Source organism: Sorex araneus, chromosome 2, assembly GCF_027595985.1.
Source record: "Sorex araneus isolate mSorAra2 chromosome 2, mSorAra2.pri, whole genome shotgun sequence".
Lineage (NCBI taxonomy): Eukaryota > Metazoa > Chordata > Mammalia > Eulipotyphla > Soricidae > Sorex > Sorex araneus.
The window spans coordinates 243,432,467-243,450,537 of record NC_073303.1 but is presented as its reverse complement, the minus strand read 5'-3'; the positions used below and the strand labels follow the sequence as shown (position 1 = coordinate 243,450,537).

Sequence of the window (18,071 nt, the reverse complement as noted above, 5' to 3'; positions counted from 1 at the left end):
CCTGCGGTGTTCCTGCTGGAAGGTGGGACACGTCGGCACGGGGGAGGGGCTCCCCACATCCATCCCCCTCTCCCTTGCCGCACTGCCCCAGCCCTTCTGCCCCTGGGATCCCGCTTGGAGCCCCTCCCCACTTAGGTCCCCCACCCCTACCCCTGTGGCACCACCCACAGCGCCTGGCCATGATCCTTCTAGAAGGTTCCAGAGGGGCCATGAGGAGGGAGGCTGGAGCGAGGCCAGATCCTGCAGGATGAAACTGCTGCTAGTCAGGGAGGGGGGCAGCTGCAAGCCTGGGGGGCCGGAGGGGCCACAGCCAGCAATGCTCAGGGCTCCTGGTGGTGCTCAGGGGACCCTGTGGAGTGTCGGATATGAAACCCTGGTTGGCCCTGTGGCCTTTGGCCCAGTGTAGCGAGTCTCACTCCCCTGGCACAGGCCCTGAGTGCAGGCATGTAGGCATGAATGAGAGTCTGTGACCTCAGGGCTCACAGGCTGGTTTTCTGAGCCTCAGTTTCCCTCTCTGGTCTGCAGGACCCAAATCAACTGTGAGGAAACAGCGATGGGACAGCGGGGAGGGTGTTGGCTTTGCACGGGGTTAGACACGGGTTCATGATCTCGGGCATCCCATCAATTGGGCTCACTCAGGTTCTCTGTGGTCCTCCATCTGACCAGGCCCACGTCACCCCTGTGCTCACTTCACGATCGAGTTCTCCTGGAGAAGTGAGGACCAGCTGTGCAGGACATTAACTGGACCGGCCTGTGCCTCTCCCCGGAAGGACTAATGGCGCCACCTTGTGGCCGAGGCCTGCAACAGCCAAACCCTCAAATCAGGTTTTCACCAGCTGCCCCACTTCCCTCCCGAACACTGCCGGGGGATTGGGTTGGGGGGCTTCGCGCGCCCCGCCAGCGTTTGCTCAGCACAGTGACCCTGACGCAGGACCCAGATGCAGCTGCTAAGGGGCTTTATTGTCCGGGGCTTTATTGTCACTCCGTTGGCGTGACGGTGACGGTGGCAGTCTCGTTCAGCACGCTCTTGATCCAGTCCACGTAGGTGGACACACTCGTGAAGACACTGGGCTTCTTAGGGTTGCCGCAGACGCGCGCGCCCGAGGTGAGCACGCCCTCGGCCACGCCCCCGCACACCAGTGGACCTCCGGAGTCGCCCTGGGGAGGTGGGGCCGTGCGGATGGACCCATCAACCTCAAGGCTCCGCCCACCTCCAGTTTCCTCCGCGCATGTCCCGGCTGCCCTATTGGACACTGTCCTCCTGCTGACCTTTCCTACAGGCCCAACCCACTTTCTACCTGCCAATTTTTTTTTTCTTTTTGGGAGAGGATGCTCGGCGGAGCTCAGGGCTTACTCTTGGTTCTGTGCTCACGGGTCACTCCTTGGGTGTGGCTCAGGGACCATGTGTAGTGCTAAGGATCGAATAGGTCTGGACGCGTGCAAGACAAGCGCCTGACCTGTCTCACAGGATCCCTAGCTGCCGGTTGATTGCTTAATTGCTTGCTTTATTCTTTTGTGTTGGATTTTCAACTACACCCGGCGTGCTCAGGACTGACTCCTGGCTATGTGCTCAGGGATAACTCCTGGTGGGGCTCGGGGAACCTTACGGGGTGCCCAGGGTCGAAGTTGGGTCAGCTGCGTGCAAGGCCAGCTCCTACCTGCCATTTTCCCAGGCCCCGCCCTCCCGCCCAGCTCCGCGCACCTTGCAGCTGTCCCGGCGGCGGTCGCTCTCCACACACAGCATGTGCTCGGTGATGGTGCCGTCGTAGTAGCGGCGGTGGTTGCAGGTGTCGCGGTCCATCACCGGCAGCTTCAGGTACTGCAGGCGATCAGGAAGGCTGCCCGTGTGACGGATCACGCCCCAGCCGGCCACATCGCAAACGGTGCCGGCCTCTAAGATGCCGGCCTCCTGCTTCCAGGGCAGAGGCTGCACAGCGGGGCCCAGCTCGGCCTTTTCAGACAGCTGGTAGGGAGAGGAGGCCACCGTCAGGTCTAGGGGTGCAGGGAAGCCCGGAAAACGGGGCGGGGCTCGGAGGAGAGGGCGGAGCCAACAAGCCGCGAGAAGGACTGGGCGGGTCTGGGAGCTGGGGCGGGGTGTGCGGACCACGGTGATGAGACTCGGTGGGACGGTGGGACCGCAGACCTGCAGCAGGAGGAGGTCGTGATCGTTGGTGTCCTGATGGCTGCCCGGGTGAGGCACTGCGCGAAGAACATCGTACAGGCGCTTGGAAGGCTCCGGCTCCGACAGCGAGTGGGCGCCCAGAAGCACCTGCAACTGGGTCCTGGGAGCAGATGTGAGAGGGGCAGGATCCAGACTCGCCTAATCATGTAGGCCCCGTTTCTAACGCCCCCCCATTTCCACCCCACCCAACTTCCACCTAGCCCCTCCCCTAACATGGTCAGCCCCGCCCCAACAGTCGTCCGGCCCCGACCTAACTTAACCAGTCCCGGTCCGATTTTTTCCGGCTCCGCCTGACCCCGCCCCTAACACAGTAAGCCCCATCCCCAGCGAGTCAGCCCCACCCCTATTCCATCAGGCTCCGCCCCGATTTCCTCCAGTTCCGCCTGGCCACGCCCCAAACACCGTCAGCCCCGCCCCGATTTCTTCCGGCTCCACCTAGTCCCGCCCCTAGCACTACACCCCGCCCCAACATCATCAGCCCCGCCCCTAACCCCGCCAGCCCCGCCCCAAGCTCACTTGTTGTCCCAGCAGTGCGCCGCGCTCATCACCCACTGCTCGTTCATCAGGAAGCCGCCGCACTGGTGACTGCCATTCACCTGCACCGAGGCCATGTAGGGCCGCGCGTGCGCCTGCGCCTCGCTGCCGCCCAGGATGCGACCCCGGGGCTGCGCCGCTGGGGGAGGGAAGGGGGTGTGGTGAGGACTTGGCGCAAGGGCCAAGTCCCATCCGAACAGCCCTTCCAGAGAGGCGAACGGAGAGATGCCCACCCAGGTCGATCCCCAACACTGCATAGAGTCCCCTGAACCCGCCAGGAGTGATTTCCTGAGTGCAGAGCCAGGAGAAACCCCTGAGCACTGCCGGGTATGCCTCCCCCGTCCCGCCTCCCTAAAAATAATAATAAAGTAAATAATAATTGTTTTAAAAGCATCTCCTTTAAGAAACAAAAAGAAGGAGCTGGAGCGATAGCACACGCGGCTGACCCGGGTTCGATTCCCAGCATCCCATATGGTCCCCTGAGCACCGCCAGGGGTAATTCCTGAGCATATGAGCCAGGAGTAACCCCTGTGCATTGCTGGATGTGACCCAAAAAGCAAAAAAATAAAAATAAAAAAGAGGCAGAAAGCCTGGCTTTCAGATTCAGACTTTGAGAATTCCTGAGCTCTGGGTTTCCGTGCCCATCTATTGGGTGCAGTTCTGTTTGACAGAGAGGTCCGCCCCAAGGGGCTGTCATCTCTGGTCCAGGCCCACTCACCACATCCAAGTGCTCCTAGGAGGATCAGAGCCACCACGCCTGCCCAGCTGCGCGCCATGGTGCTACAGGCAACTAACTGACTCAGGCGGGCTGGGGGCGCTTTTATAAGGGTGGAGGGTGCCGGAGGACTTCCAGAGACTTCTGTTTGCCTCCCAGGAGACCGTCCAGCTGGAGAAAGGGGAAGAGATGCCTTAGCAGCTGCCCAGCTGGAGTAGGGAGAAGGCACGTGTCCCCGTGTTCAGCCACCCCAAAGGTGGGGGATGGGGTGATCCCAACCCTGCCCCACCTACAGATTTCGAATTAAGAGTCAGCAGACAGCAGGGGTCCAGAGCTGCCCCCACCCCACCCCCCTGCACCACAGATCCTCAGTCCCGAAGGATGCACTGTGCAAGGCTGGACGGAGCCCCTAGTCGCTAGCCACTGGTGTTTCTAGAACTTTCAGCTCCAAAGTTTCTCAACATTCCCGGAGGCCACTTTGTAAACAACCTACTTCTTCATTTTTTTTCTGTCCCTCCCTTCTGTTCCTTCCTCCTCCTACCGGGAGAAAGGGGAAAGTAGGTTGAGGGGAGGGGAGGGATGAGATCTAACACACTGGTCCTTGTGACCCCCAACTTTGGGACCTCACACCTCAGAGTTCTTAGAAATGGGCAGTGCGGAGAAGCAGCTGAAATGTTCGGTCCAAGTGATGCGAAACAAAGTCAAACTGGAGAGAGTTCAAAGGGAAGGGTTCAAGGGGAGGTTCACGGTTGGCCTTCTGGGGTGGCTTGATCCAGGTGTTCGAATAATGCTTCTCGCTTCTCCTGTTTTGGAGACTCCACCTGTGGTGCTCAGGCTTACTCCTGGCTCTGTGCTCGGGAACCATTCAGGGCAGTGCTCAGGGTGTTAGCACAAAAGCGGAGGTTCCAAGAGGAAAAAGGGGAGGGGGGAGAGGGGGAAGAGGGAGGGGCCTGGGGGCTTCCTTTCATCAGCTGCTGGTCCCACCCCCAGTCATTGCGCTAAGTATTCTGATTGGTTGCCCGTTGCATGGGCGGAGACTTAAAGTGACCTGGGTGGGGGGCTGGAGCAATAGCACAGCGGGTAGGGCTGTGCCTTGCACGAGGGGACCCGGGTTCGATTCCCAGCGTCCCATATGGTCCCCTGAGCACTGCCAGGGGTGATTCCTGAGTGCAGAGCCAGGAATAACCCCTGTGCATCGCCGGGTGTGACCCAAAAAGCAAAAAAATAAATAAATAAAGTGACCTAGCCCTGCACACTTTCGCTCTTGCTGTATCAAGGGATCTACCCACAGGGGATCAAACCAGGGTGACTCACATGCAAGACAAAGTGCCCTCAGCCCTGCACTGTCTCTGTAGTCCCTGCCTTCTCCTTGATAGCTTTTCTTATCACCGGGATCCTCTGTTTGACACCAGGGACTTCCGGGCACCATCCTGCAGGGAGGCCCTGGGTCCCCCTTATGCCTATTACTCAAAACTTCACCCTCCCTGGGGACGGAGCCATAGTCCAGCAGGTAGGGCGTTTGCCTTGCACGCAGCCAGTCAGGGTTCGATTCCCAGCATCCCATATGCTCCCCCGAGTGCATGAGCCAGGAGTAACCCTGAGCATCGCCGAGTGTGACCCAAAAAGAAAAAAAAAAAAAAAACCCACAGCCTCCCAAGGTGGGTTCTAATGAGCCTGATACAGGCAGTGGAGAGGGCGGTGGGGAGGGGATTGTGGCTGGCCACTGCAGGGCTGCTCTGTGTTTGGGGACAGTGGGGACAGGTGGGAGAACACTGCTGCCCTCATTCTCTGCCCTATTCTGCACCCATTTTCATATACACAGAGCAAAGCGCAAAGCGGGTGTGTTTTATTAGAAAACCTCAGGTTTTTTCCTGAGAGGCCGGGAGGCCAAATGATGTCATTTTTTGATGGTGGTTGTTGGAGTTTGGTCTGGCGATGCTCAGGGCTGACTCCTGGCTCTGCGCTCGGGGTTCGCTTCCGGGGGGTGCCGGGAACCAATGCCTGGGAACGGCCAGAAACCTATGCCTGGGAACCAATATGTCAGTGCAAACTGACCTGTAACTAAGGAACAGCCGCTTCTTGGGAAAGGTTGCAGAACAATGCCTAGGGAAACTGCCATGGGGGCCCACATCCATTTTCATTAAACATTTGCATTCTTGGGGCCGGAGCGATAGCACAGCGGGTAGGGCGTTTGCCTTGCACGAGGCGAACCTGGGTTCGATCCCCAGCATCCCATATGGTCCCCCAAGCACTGCCAGGAGTAACCCCTGAGCATTGCTGGGTGTGACCCAAAAAGAAAAAACAAAACAAAACGTTTGCATTCTTTGCTATTCTCCCATTCTGCCCACTTCCTCATATAATCAATTATAAAAGACTAGCTTAGGAGAAATAAAGTTGGAGCTTGCTCCCATTCTCGTGCCTGCCTGTGTCTGTCTCCTTTCACTTGCGCACCCTCTCCCGGCTACCCACGTTGACCTAGTTCCGAGGGACGGGACAGGATCTTATGCCACATCCCATAAATATATTTGTTGGAAGCACGAGCAATCGGGAGACTGTGATGATGCTCAAGAAGGCTACTGTCCTCATTGGTCTTGCCCACACGTGCATTCTGGTTCCTTGAAGACTAACCTGGAGCTGCTACTACCTGCCAGCGAAACTTGCACTCCAGGGAATTGCAACCCAGTTAAATATAAAATCCCTGACCCCAATAATCAGCTTTGGATAACCAGTGCCTTAGCGGGAATTCGAGTGGACGGATGGGGGACGGAGCCCTATGGGCTAATTAAGATACAGAAAAGATGGGTCCCAAGGCCTACCGCCTCCCCCACCAAGATTATCCTTGAGAGCTAATGTCTCTCAAACCTTCCACTCGCTTGTTCAGCAGCCAGATCCAACACATTCTTGGACCTTTACCCTTTTGCTTAAACTTTTGGAGTTCTCCTATCAGTTGCTCAATACTGCTTAGAGCGGGTTTGCTCAAGGGTGCTGGTTGTGTATGCGCCCCTCTTATGAGGTCCCCCTAGATGTTTCCATTTTGCTGATTAATGATACCTTTGATTCCTCTGAATTGAATCCAGGTGTGTGTAATCCCATCAACGGTCAACATCCAGAGACTTAAAAATAAGCTCTCAGAAGAGAGTGATGCAGAGTCTCTTGCCCGCACGCCTGGCTGTCTTCCCTGGGGCCCCTCAGAGGGGATGGGCTCCAGCTTCCCTCCCCACCCCAAGCAGAGCTCCCGGCGGCCGAAGACCACCGGAACCTAGCTGCAGCCATGCTGGAGGGCTTCTCTCTACACGTTCGGACAAGCCTCATACATGAAGGTACCGGCAGAAGAACCCAGGTGTGTGTAATCCCATCAACGGTCAACATCCAGAGACTTAAAACATCCAGACACTTAAAAGCAAGCTCCCAGAAGCAACATCCAGACACTTAAAAGCAAGCTCCCAGAAGCAACATCCAGACACTTAAAAGCAAGCTCCCGCTTGCGGCTGCGCGATATCTTTAGCCTACTTCTCCCTCTGGAGAAACTGGCAGTCTTCTGAGAGTTTCCTGCCCCCATGGGACAGCCTTGCAAGCTCCCCATGGTGTATTCATATGCAAAATCCAGTAAGGAGCTGGAGCTGGATCTCATTCCCCTGACCCTGAAGAGCCCCCAGTGCAACATCTTTAGGAGGGCCAAATCAAAATAGACCTCTAAGATCTCAGGGAAAGGACGAAATGAGATGTTACTGAGCCTGCCTGAGAAATCGGTGATTAACGGGATATTGTGTAATATTGTGTGATTGATTCCTCTGAGCTAGTTAAGCCCTGTCATGATAATAGACCTTTCTATTATTTTCCCCATTATGTGCTATCTACAGTTCCAGAGAATCTTACTTGCTTTAATAATTCTAATTCAGCCACTATTCCTACATGGAAACTTTCCCTTGATTGTCAAAGATTCCTGGAACCCCCAGTCATGGATGCTTCCCTCACGTATTGCCCCCCATTTAATGCCTCCTTTCTTTGCAATATAGGTATCCACCCCTTTTTGTATGGAAATTGGGCTGGAATTTGATTTGTGCTATTATTTTTGTTTTCCCACACCTTAGTATACTCCCAGCATCCAAATCCATCCCCATACTTCTGAAAGAACATACTCGTATCCCCCGGTCCCCTGCCTTTATCCCATTCATTGTTGGTCTGGGGGTAGCAGCTGGAGTAGCCACTGGTGCAGCAGGAATCACCACTGCTGTCTCCTTACATAATTCCTTGCAGAATCAGCTGATAGGGGACATCCAAGAGGTAACCCAAATTATTTTGACTGTTCAGGAGCAATTAAATTCTCTTGCCCAAGTTGTATTGCAGAATTGGCGAGGACTGGACCTCCTTACTGCTGAACAGGGCGGTCCCTGTGTTTTTCTGCAAGACGAATGCTGCTTCTGCGTCAACCAGAGCGGAGTGGTCCGAGATCGGATAAGACAGTTCCAAGAAGACCTTGAGAGGCGGAGAGACAACGACTCACCAACACCTCCCAGGGGTGGTGGGGGATGGGAGGAGTACTATCCTATGTGCTTCCCTTGCTTGGTTCCCTTTCTGGTTTTCTGATTGTATTATCCCTGGCTCCGTTTTTGTTTAATAGAATTATGGCCATCATAAAAAAGGCAGATTGACTCCCTGACATCAAAACCCATCCAAATTCATTATCATCGATGGGCTCTAGCTGATTGAGGGCTGGCGATGCCTGAAAGGACTCCTGCACCTGCCTTTTTACACCACCCTCGGGATTAACACCTGCTCCTTGTGCAACTACTGACATATTGGTTCTCAGGCATAGGTTTCTGGCCGTTCCCAGGCATTGGTTCCCGGCAGGGGGCTCCGGGGAACTCTCTCCCCATGAGAGGCCAGAGATGGAACTTAGATCGGCTCCATGTAAGGGCAGTGCCCTCCCTCCCTCTGGCTTATGGCTCTGGCGCCCCATGACTTTCTAATCCCCTCTCTAATCGCTCAGACCCCCCTGATTACGTAAGAGTTTCACAACATTCAGGAATGCCTGGGTGACATGTGAACAGAAGATTCCACAGAGTCCCCAGGACCAAAGGGGAGGAGTAGCTGCGGGGTTGGGGGCTTAAAACCACCGGATGGTGGGGAGGGGGTGCTTGCCTTGCATGAGCTGGACCTGGGTTCAATTCCCAGCATCCCATAGCGTCTCATGAACACTGTGAGGGGGAAGGCCTGAATGCAGAGCCAGCAGTCAGCTCTGAGCACTGTTGGGTATGGCTCCTCCTGAAAAAAAAAAAAAAAAAGGGCGATGGATCCCCTCCTGGGGGCTAGCCTCTCCCCTCCCCAGCTGAGAGTCACAGGATGTCGGAGTCTGTGCTTGTGTCTCCCGTGTGAAGGGCCCGGGGTGGGCTCACGGAAAGAAAAGGCAGAGACCAAGAAAAGAATCAGGCTGGAACAGGTTTATTTGAAGCTCTCCTGGGCAAGACTCAGTAATCTTCTAAAGAGGCCGGTGGATCTGCACCAACAAGCATACCAGGGTGGATTTCTAAGTCTGGGGTTCAGGGCGGGGCTCCAGGGCTTTGGAGCAGGTTTCAGGAATTTCAATGGAAATGAATAAGAAATCCCTGGGGCTGGAGCAACAGCACAGCCGGTAGGGTGTTTGCCTTTTCCACAGCCGACCCCGATTCCAAGACCCGGATTCAGCGACCCGGATTCGATAAGATTCCCAGCATCCCATAGCCCATAGGATCTCTCTCATATCACCAGCAGAAGTTCCTGAGTGCAGAGCCAGGAGTCACCCTGAGCACTGCCTGGTGTGACCCAAAAAGCCACACACACCTAGGGGCGTGGGGGGGGTTGGGGTGTGAGGGGGCGGGGTGGAGCTATACTGGGATTCTTGGTGGTGGAATATGAGCACTGGTGAAGGGATGGGTATTCGAGCATTGTATAACTGAGATTTAAACCTGAAAACTTTGTAACTTTCCACATGGTGACTCAATAAAAAATTTAAAAAAAAAAAGCCACACACACACACACACACACACACACACACACACAAACCTGGGCTGGTGGTTTTATGAGCCTCATTCACAGACACACCGGTGATTTCAAGGTGTCCTACTACCTGAGCCAATCCCCAGCCAGCACCCCAAGAAGGGTTCCCTCCAGGTCCTAAGGACGTGACTGAGTCACAGAGCCCCTTCCCTCAGGGGCTAGCAGTCTTCCACAAGTCTGGGCCTGGGGAAACATCAACACCTCTTACCGGAGACAGCAAAGACATTTCTTTTTTTTCTTTCCTTTTTTTTTGGGGGGGGGGAGGAGGAACACACCTGGCAGTGCTCAGGACTGATTCCTGGCTCTGCGCTTAGGAATCACTCCTGACAGTGCTCCTGAGACCCAATGCGGTGCCGGGGATCGCACTCCGGATCTGCCGTCCACAAAAGGCCAGTGCCCTCCGGGCTAGATTATCACTCTGGCCCTAAATGTGCGTTTTTTAGGCTCGTGTCCTGACTCTGCTGCCACCTGGTGGCCACAAGCGTGACTCGCAAAATGCTCCAGACTTTGAAAAACTACTAACTTTATTTTACTTTATTTTATTTTAGTTTGGCGGCCACTCCCGGCTGTGCTCAGGGATCACTCCAGGTAGTGTTTTGGGGGACCAAACCCCCGCCGGCCGCTATTGTACTCTAGCACAATAGTACCTACACTTCTCTCAGGGCTGGGCCTGGGGAAACATCTGATACCCCTTATCTGATCAGAAAACCGCAAAGACTTTTGTTTATTTTTGCTGGGGGCCAACACACCCGGCTGTGCTCAAGCTGACTCCTGGCTCTGCGTTTGGGAATCTCACCTGGCGGTGTTCAGGGGACCCCTCTAGGATGCCAGGATTCCTTCTGTACCTTCTATAGTACTACTTCGCCCCCATAGGACTTTCTAACCCCCTTCAGTTAGCCTCCCCGCAGCCCACAGGCACGCAGAAACCCTGGTCCAAAAGAGAGAAAGGTTGGGGCTGGAGCAATAGCACAGCCAGCCTTGCACGCGACCCACTTGGGTTCGATTCCCAGCATCCCATAGGATCCCCTGTGCACCGCCAGGAGTAATTCCTGAGTGCAGAGCCAGGAGTAACCCTGAGCATCGCCGGGTGTGACCCAAAAAGCAAAAAAAAAAAAAAAATAGTGGAAGGTTTTTTTTATTGGGTGAAGGCGCGGGGGAGGGGCAGGGAGGGGGCAGACTTGGAGCACGGGGGGCCGAGTCCCCCTTTCTAGGGGATCCTGCTCTCGGGGTCTCTGGGGTGGGCAGTGGGCAGGTCCCCGCGGCGGATCACGGAGTTGATCCAGTCGGCAAACTGGGCCACGGGGGCGAAGGCGTCGGGGTAGAAGCCGGAGCCGCAGCCGCCTCTGATGAAGGAGTCTATGCCCTGAACGAGCCCGTTGCACACCAGCGGCCCCCCGGAGTCCCCCTGCGGGGGGGAAGGCGCAACTCTGAGCTTGGGGGAGGGGAGCCCGGGGAAGGCCCCGCCCTCCACCCGGAACTAGAATCCTCCTGCGACAGCACAGCGGGGAGGGGGAGGGCGTTTGCCTTGCACGCGGGGGGGGGGGGGGAAGGACTGAGGTTCGATCCCCGGCACCCCATAGGGTCCCCCCCGCCCCCCCGAGCACCGCCAGGAGTGATCCCTGAGCGCAGAGCCAGGAGTGACCCCTGGGCATCGCCGGGTGTGGCCCAATCCCCCCGCCTCCCCTAAAATAAAACCCAGAATTCTCCGTGCAGGGCTGGGGGACCCGGGCTCGGGTACGTACGAAGCAGATGCCCGCCCTCCGGCGGGGCACCAGCGTGCACACGTTGCTTCGGCGGCACTGGGTCGTCACCACGGTCACATTGAGCTCCTGCAGGAGGCTGGGCGTGGGCTGGTTGGTGCCCAGGCGACCCCAGCCCATGGCCAGGCAGCGCGTCCCTTCCCGCGGGCCCTGGCCCTGGGCTGGCAGCCGGGCGACCTGCACGTTGCTGTTGAGGGTAGCCGACCCGTCGAGCTGCGGGGGGTGGGGTGGGGGGAATGGAGAGCGGAGGAGGGTCGGCCATCGGCCTCAGTTTCCCCACCAGGTTCCCTGTCACTGTGCTGCTGGGGGTCTTTTATAACAGGAAGCAACCCGCATGTACCGGTTATAAAAAGTTCCCGTGGAAGGGCTGGAGCTATAGCACAGCGGGGAGGGCGTTTGCCTTGCATGCGGCTGACCCAGGTTCGATCCCCAGCATCCCATAGGGTCCCCCGAGCACCGCCAGGAGTAATTCCTGAGTGCATGAGCCAGGAGTGATCCCTGTGCGTCGCCGGGTGTGACCCAAAAAAGCAAAAAAAAACAAAAACAGTGCAGCGGGTAGGGCTCTGGCCTTGGCATATGACCCATGGGGGTGTAATACCCGGCATCCCATAGTGTCCCCCCGAGCCCTGCTGGGAATGACCCCTGAGTGCAGAGTCACAAGTAACTCTTGAGCATCTTGAGCACCTCTGGGTCTAGCCCCCAAATAAATATTACATATAATATATGTATAATATAGACATGTATTTTATATAAATGTATTTATTTATATAATATGAACAATAACGTGTATTGTGCATATATTATATATAAATATTTATTTATATATTAAATATATGTATTTTACTTGTTTATTTATTTATTTATTTTGTTTTTTGTTTGGGTCACACCTGGCAATGCACAGGGGTTACTCCTGGCTCATGCACTCAGGAATTACTCCTGGCGGTGCTCAGGGGACCCTATGGGATGCTGGGAATCAAACCCGGGTCAGCCGCATGCAAGGCAAACGCCCTACCCGCTGTGCTATTGTTCCAGCCCCTATGTGTATATTTTATACACATATTATACATAAATATTTATTTATTTATTTATACCTTATAAACCCTCCTAAAACCTTCCCAGAGAATGGGCACCCCAGTTAGCGGCAATGGGAACAGGAAGGATTCTGGGGACTTATACCCAGTTTACACAGTTGGGGGGGGGCTGCCGTTAGGCCCCGGAGGCCTGGCCCCCACTCTGACTCCTCCCTCCTTCTCCCCAGTCACCTGGAGAATGACAATGTCGTTCTGCAAGTTGTTGGGGTCGTAGCCGTTCTCAAAGACCCTTCGCACCCGAAACGTCTGCCTCGTGGGCTCCCGCTGCGCCAGGTTGTGTGCCCCGAGCACCACCTGGACCAACTGGAAGTTCCTGGGGACGGGAGGGGAGGCGTGTGTGTGTGTGTGTGTGTTTGTGTGTGTGCATGTGTGTGTGCACGCGCGTGTGTGTGTACGTGTGTGTGTGCATGTGTGTGTGTGTGCACAGGTGATTTCCAGGACACACCAAAGCGTGACATCCCCAGACCCATGTCCGCACACCCCAGTGGGCTCAGCAGGGAAAGTGCCCCTCTTCATGGGGGCCCACAGCAGGGCACCTGTCCCCCCCCCCGTCCCCCGAGCCCCAGCTTACAAGCCATTCACACAGTGTGCGGCTGACATAACGAAGTTCGGGGCGATGAGGGTGGCGCCGCAGAAGTGGCCGCCGTTCCGCTGCAGGGACACCATGAAGGGCCATGCGTGGGGCTGAGCCGCACGACCCCCCACGATCTCCGAGGCCAGAGCAGGACCTGAGGGGGCAGAGGAGGTAGGCAGCGGGGGGGGGGGGTTGGGGGGACGCCTTGAACCAGCCAGACCTGAACTCCCTCCAGGACCCTGGGAGCTAAGGGGTCCTTGAACCGGCAGTTCCTGACCTCCCACAAGGAACCTGGGAGCTCAGGGCTCTCCACTGGGGTTGCCCAGATTTAAAAAACAAGAGAGATGCAAAGCAGCAGGAAGTATGTGTCCCCTCTCCACCGCCCCCCCACCCCTCACACTCCCCCAGAACTCCACCTCACTTTCCCGTGCCCCATTTCCCACTTTTAGACCCAGGCGTGGGGCTCCATTCAGAACCTCAGTCTCTTCTTCTAGAAATGGGACCATCAAGCCCCAGAGGATGAGGGGCCAGAGAGAGAGAGAGGAGAGGCCAGCGGAGAGGGAGGGACAGACACCCAGGACAGACAGTGAGACCAGGGTCCCACTCACCGGCCAGCACAGCCAGCAAGAGAGGCACGAGGGCTGGGCTCGGGGGTCGGCGGCTGCGGGTCATGGTCTGGTAGGGGGCTCCTGGGTCCCTGCCCCGTGCCCACCCAGCCTTCTTATAGCCCGGGACGTGGAGGCCGTTGGGGTTGCCCCACAGCAGGGATGGACTCCCCACTTCCCCTCTCCCGGAGAGGAGAGCAGGAAGGGGTGAGGGGTGAGGGGGAGAGGAGGATGCAGACAGGACATCTGGATCAGAGGGGAGCCGAGTAGCCACTTTCCCTATCCTCAGTGTCCCCCGGCCCTACCCAGCCCCTCATCCCACCTGACTAGGTGCCACACTGTTTCTTGCTAAAGAAGGAACAGGTGGACCAAGAGATAACACAGTGGGTGCGGTGTTTGCCTTGCACATGGCCAACCCCAGTTTGGTTTCCCAGTCCCCTGTGCCCTGCTAGGAGTGCGCCCTGAGCACAGAGCCAAGAATCATCTCTGAGCACTGGGCCAGGAGTCATCCCTGAGCACTGGGCCAGGGGTGAGCCCTGAGCACAGAGCCTCCGAGTCATGGCTGGGATGGGGCTCTGGTATTGCACAGGGGCAGGGTGGAAACTGAGGCCCAGAATTGCCCACCTGTAGCCTGGTGGAATGCGGGCCTGGGATGGAGCCCAGGTGACAGTAGCAGGTGGGCTGAGACCACCCCGAGCCAGAGGCTCCCCGCAGCCTTTGGTTGCTCTCATGACCAGCAGCTACCTCCCAGGCTGGCCCAGTGGGTCTCTGCTGGCCAGAAGCGTCTGGAAAACATACAATGAGCATGAACACACACACACTTAATGTACACACACATGCGTATGTACACATACCTTGCACACAGTTATCAAACATGCACTCATCCGTACAACATACAGTGTTCACACATACATACAACCACACACGTGCACACAATTACATACACAATCACACATGCACACATGTGCACACCCTTATGTACACATAGACACATGTGTTCATAATTGCACACATTTATGTACAGATACACACATGTGCACACTTCTATGCACACATACACATGCATGCACTTGCATGTGCACATGCCATCCGTATATGAACACATACACACGACATACACGTACACACGACATACACATGTTCCCACACCGCACTCACTTGCAAGCCCAAACATGCACAGACAGGCCACGTTATGCGCTTGCATAACCTTCGTGTACCCTCACCACACAAACAGGCACATGTGCGTGCACCCCCCTTTTCCCTGCCCCCTCCCTGCTCTCTGCACACACCTGAACACCCTTCGCACCAGGGGAAAGGACCCGCGCCCTCACCTCAGGCAGTTCCACTTTTGTCTGTTTGGTGTGACCCAAAAAGCAAGAAAAAAAAATTAATTGGGGCTGGAGCGATAGCACAGCAGATAGGGTGTTTGCCTTGCACACGGCCAACCAGGTTTGATTCCCATCATCCCATGCGGTCCCCTGAGCACCAGGAGTAACACCTGGCAGTGCTCAGGGGTCACTCCTGGCTCCGCACTCAGAAATCACTCCTGGCGGTGCTCAGGAGACCCTCTGGGATGATGGGGATCAAACTGATGAACCAACTGCAAAACAAACGCCCTCCCCACTGTCCTATCACTCCAGCCCTTGTTGAGTTTGTTTTTTTTTAATTAATTTTTTTTTTGTTTTTTTTTTGGGTCATACTCGGCGATGCTCAGGGGTCACTCCTGGCTCATGCACTCAGGAATCACTCCTGGTGGTGCTCGGGGGACCCTATGGGATGCTGGGAATGGAACCTGGGTCAGCCGCAGGCAAGGCAAACGCCCTCCCCGCTGTGCTATCGCTCTGGCCCCTCTTGAGGTTTTTAAAAATTGCAGCCCCATCTGGCAGTGCTCCAGGCCCACCGTGGCCACACCTGGCTGGGGGTCCCCCAGCTGCCACCCACACCCCAGGCTGGTTCCTCTTCCCGGCTCCTCCAGCACCAACGGCCACCAGGTCCAGGGTTAAGGCTGTTGCAAGAAGCAACGGACCAGGGAGGGAGGGGGAAGAGCCAACGGATCCAGGAACAGGATGGGGGGTGGAGGTGTCCCAGGGTGTCCCCCCCAGTGTGTGGCCACAGGCCAGGAAGTGCCCCCATCTCCAGCAGGACAACGGTGCAGTTCCCAGGGCTGGCTGGCCGGCAGAGGCCTTCCCAGGCCACCCCCATTCTCCTCGGAAGCACCCACAGATGGCAGTGGCCGGGGTGCACTGAGTAAGTGCCTGCTGTATGCACCCATTTCCAGGCTGGCCATAAGTAGGTTGTCAGGGTGGAGGAGGTGACACAGGGGCCCCTCAAGCCTCACGCATGCAGCACCCCTATATTCTGGGTTTCCACGGGCCCTCCAGACAAACTCACTCTGTTTTGTTTGTTTTGGGGCCACACCTGGCGGTGCTCAGGGCTGACTCCTGGCTCTGTGCTCAGGGATCACTCCTGGTGGGGGCTCAAGGGACCTTCTAGGATGCCGGGGATCCTGGTGTGCCCCATGCAAGGCGAGAGTCCTCCCCACTGTGCTATTGCTCTGGCCCCCTTTGTGCCCCCATGTCTGCTCCTGGCACGGCTCAAAGGGCACATGCCAAAAAGCAAAAAGTAAATAAAAAAAGGGACTAGAGCAATAGCACAGCGGGTAGGGCGTTTGCCCTGTACACGGACAACCTGGGTTCAAGTCCCAGCATCCCATCGGGTCCCCTGAGCACTGCCAGGAGTGCAGAGCCAGGAGTAACCCCTGTGCATCGCCAGGTGTGACCCAAAAAGAGAAAAAAAAAAGGCACACGCTCTGCTTGCAGGAGTCCCAGGGTTCGGGGACCATTGGGAGGAACGGCTGAGCATCCCTGAACAGAAACAAAAAAGAGTGACAGGCGTCCCATCCGCAGGGGGTCGGCCCAGGCGGGCTCCTTCTGCCCGGCTCCACACACTGTCGCCAGGTGGCGGCAAAGCAGATCCCTCCGGAAGACGCTGCTTCCTGCTGCCTTCTCCCAGGGCCACTCCTGGCCCCGCCCCTGTGCGCAGCCGCCCAGCTCACCTGCCGTGACGCCAGTCGGCCTCCACCTGCCCCCACCTTCTCTCCTCTGTGAGAAACACAGTCCTTGCTTTGCAAGCCAGGCACTTTTTAAAATCCTTCTATACTTTGATCGTGGGGCCACACTCTGCCGTGCTCTGGGGACGCTATGGGACGCTGGGGATTGAACCCCGGTCGTCTGCGTGCAAGGTAAATGCCTTACCCACTGGCTTCTTGCTTTTTACCCCAATATCCACTTTTTGCTTTTTGCTTTTTGGATCACACCCGGCGATGCACAGGGGTTCCTCCTGGCTTTGCAACTCAAAAATTACTCCCGGCGGTGCTGGGGGACCCTATGGGATGGTGGGAATCGAACCCGGGTCAGCCGCGGGCCAGGCAAACGCCTTACCCGCTATGCTATCGCTCCAGCGCCAAATTACCTTTATTTAATTTTTTTTATTTTTTTTATTTTTATTTTTTTTTTTTTTGCTTTTTGGGTCACACCTGGCGATGCACAGGGGTTACTCCTGGCTTTGCACTCAGGAACCACCCCTGGCGGTGCTCAGCGGACCATATGGGATGCTGGGAATCGAACCCGGGTCGGCCGCGTGCAAGGCAAACGCCCCACCCGCTGTGCTATCGCTCCAGCCCTATTTAATTTTTTTTAATTGAATCATCATGTGGAAAGTTACAAAGCTTTCAGGCTTAAGTCTCAGTTACATAATGCTCCAACACCCATCCCTTCACCAGTGCACATATTCCACCACCAAGAACCACAGTAAACCTCCCCCCCCCCGCGCCCCCCTAATTTTTTGTTTGTTTTTGGGTCACACCTGGCAGTGCTCGGGATGAATTCCTGGATCTGTTTCAGAGGCTCAGGGGGACCCTCTGGGATGCCGTGGATCGAACCTGGGTCAGCCATGCCTAAGGCAAATATCCTACTACTGGCTCTATGACTGCCCGGGCCCTGCAAAGCTCTCTATGCAGGAGGCCCCTAGTTCAGTCTCCAGTACAACATTGTCCCCAGCTGGGGCTGGAGCCATAGCACAGCGGGGAGGGCGTTTGCCTTGCATGCCACTGACCCGGGTTCAAGTCCTGGCATCCCAAATGGTCCCCCCAAGCACCGCCAGGAGTAATTCCTGAGTGCAGAGGCAGGAGCATCTATGCATAGCTGAGCGTGACTCAAAATAGCCAAACAGAACAAAACAAAAACCCCCAAACCAAAAACATTGTCTGGCACTGAGAGCAGCCCTGAGGAGAAAGCCAGAGGTTGTCCCTGGACATTGCCAGTTGTGACCCCCACCCCATTAAAGCACTGTAGCACTGTCGTCCCGTTGTTCATCCATTTGCTCAAGTGGGCACCAGTAACGTCTTCATTGTGAGACTTGTTGTTACTGGTTTTTTTTTTTTTTTTTTTGCTTTTTGGGTCACACCCGGCAATGCACAGGGGTCATTCCTGGCTCATGCACTCAGGAATTACCCCTGGCAGTGCTCGGGGGACCATATGGGATGCTGGGATTTGAACCCGGGTCGGTCGAGTGCA

General features: G+C 56.2%; 2 protein-coding genes across 5 annotated transcripts; both read right to left on the bottom strand.

The window, feature by feature from the left end:
- Nucleotides 1–939: 939 nt before the first annotated feature.
- CFD (complement factor D) lies at nt 940–4,327 on the bottom strand. 4 transcript variants are annotated; one of them, XM_055126935.1, is made up of 5 exons: nt 3,435–4,327; nt 2,699–2,855; nt 2,144–2,282; nt 1,703–1,963; nt 940–1,158 (listed from the first exon to the last, which is right to left on the bottom strand). In XM_055126935.1, exons 1-5 carry the CDS (start codon nt 3,490–3,492, stop codon nt 979–981), a joined length of 795 nt encoding a protein of 264 aa, XP_054982910.1. In that variant the 5' UTR covers nt 3,493–4,327; the 3' UTR covers nt 940–978. The 4 variants fall into 4 exon arrangements, with proteins under 4 accessions (XP_054982910.1, XP_054982909.1, XP_054982908.1 ...); XM_055126934.1 differs by having other exon boundaries at nt 1,703–2,282; nt 3,435–4,324; XM_055126933.1 differs by lacking the exon at nt 3,435–4,327 and having other exon boundaries at nt 2,699–3,252.
- Nucleotides 4,328–10,644: 6,317 nt separating this feature from the next.
- On the bottom strand, nt 10,645–13,567 carry ELANE (elastase, neutrophil expressed). The gene is made up of 5 exons (XM_055128733.1): nt 13,501–13,567; nt 12,890–13,046; nt 12,490–12,631; nt 11,210–11,440; nt 10,645–10,872 (listed from the first exon to the last, which is right to left on the bottom strand). Exons 1-5 carry the CDS (start codon nt 13,562–13,564, stop codon nt 10,675–10,677), a joined length of 792 nt encoding a protein of 263 aa, XP_054984708.1. The 5' UTR covers nt 13,565–13,567; the 3' UTR covers nt 10,645–10,674.
- Nucleotides 13,568–18,071: the final 4,504 nt, after the last annotated feature.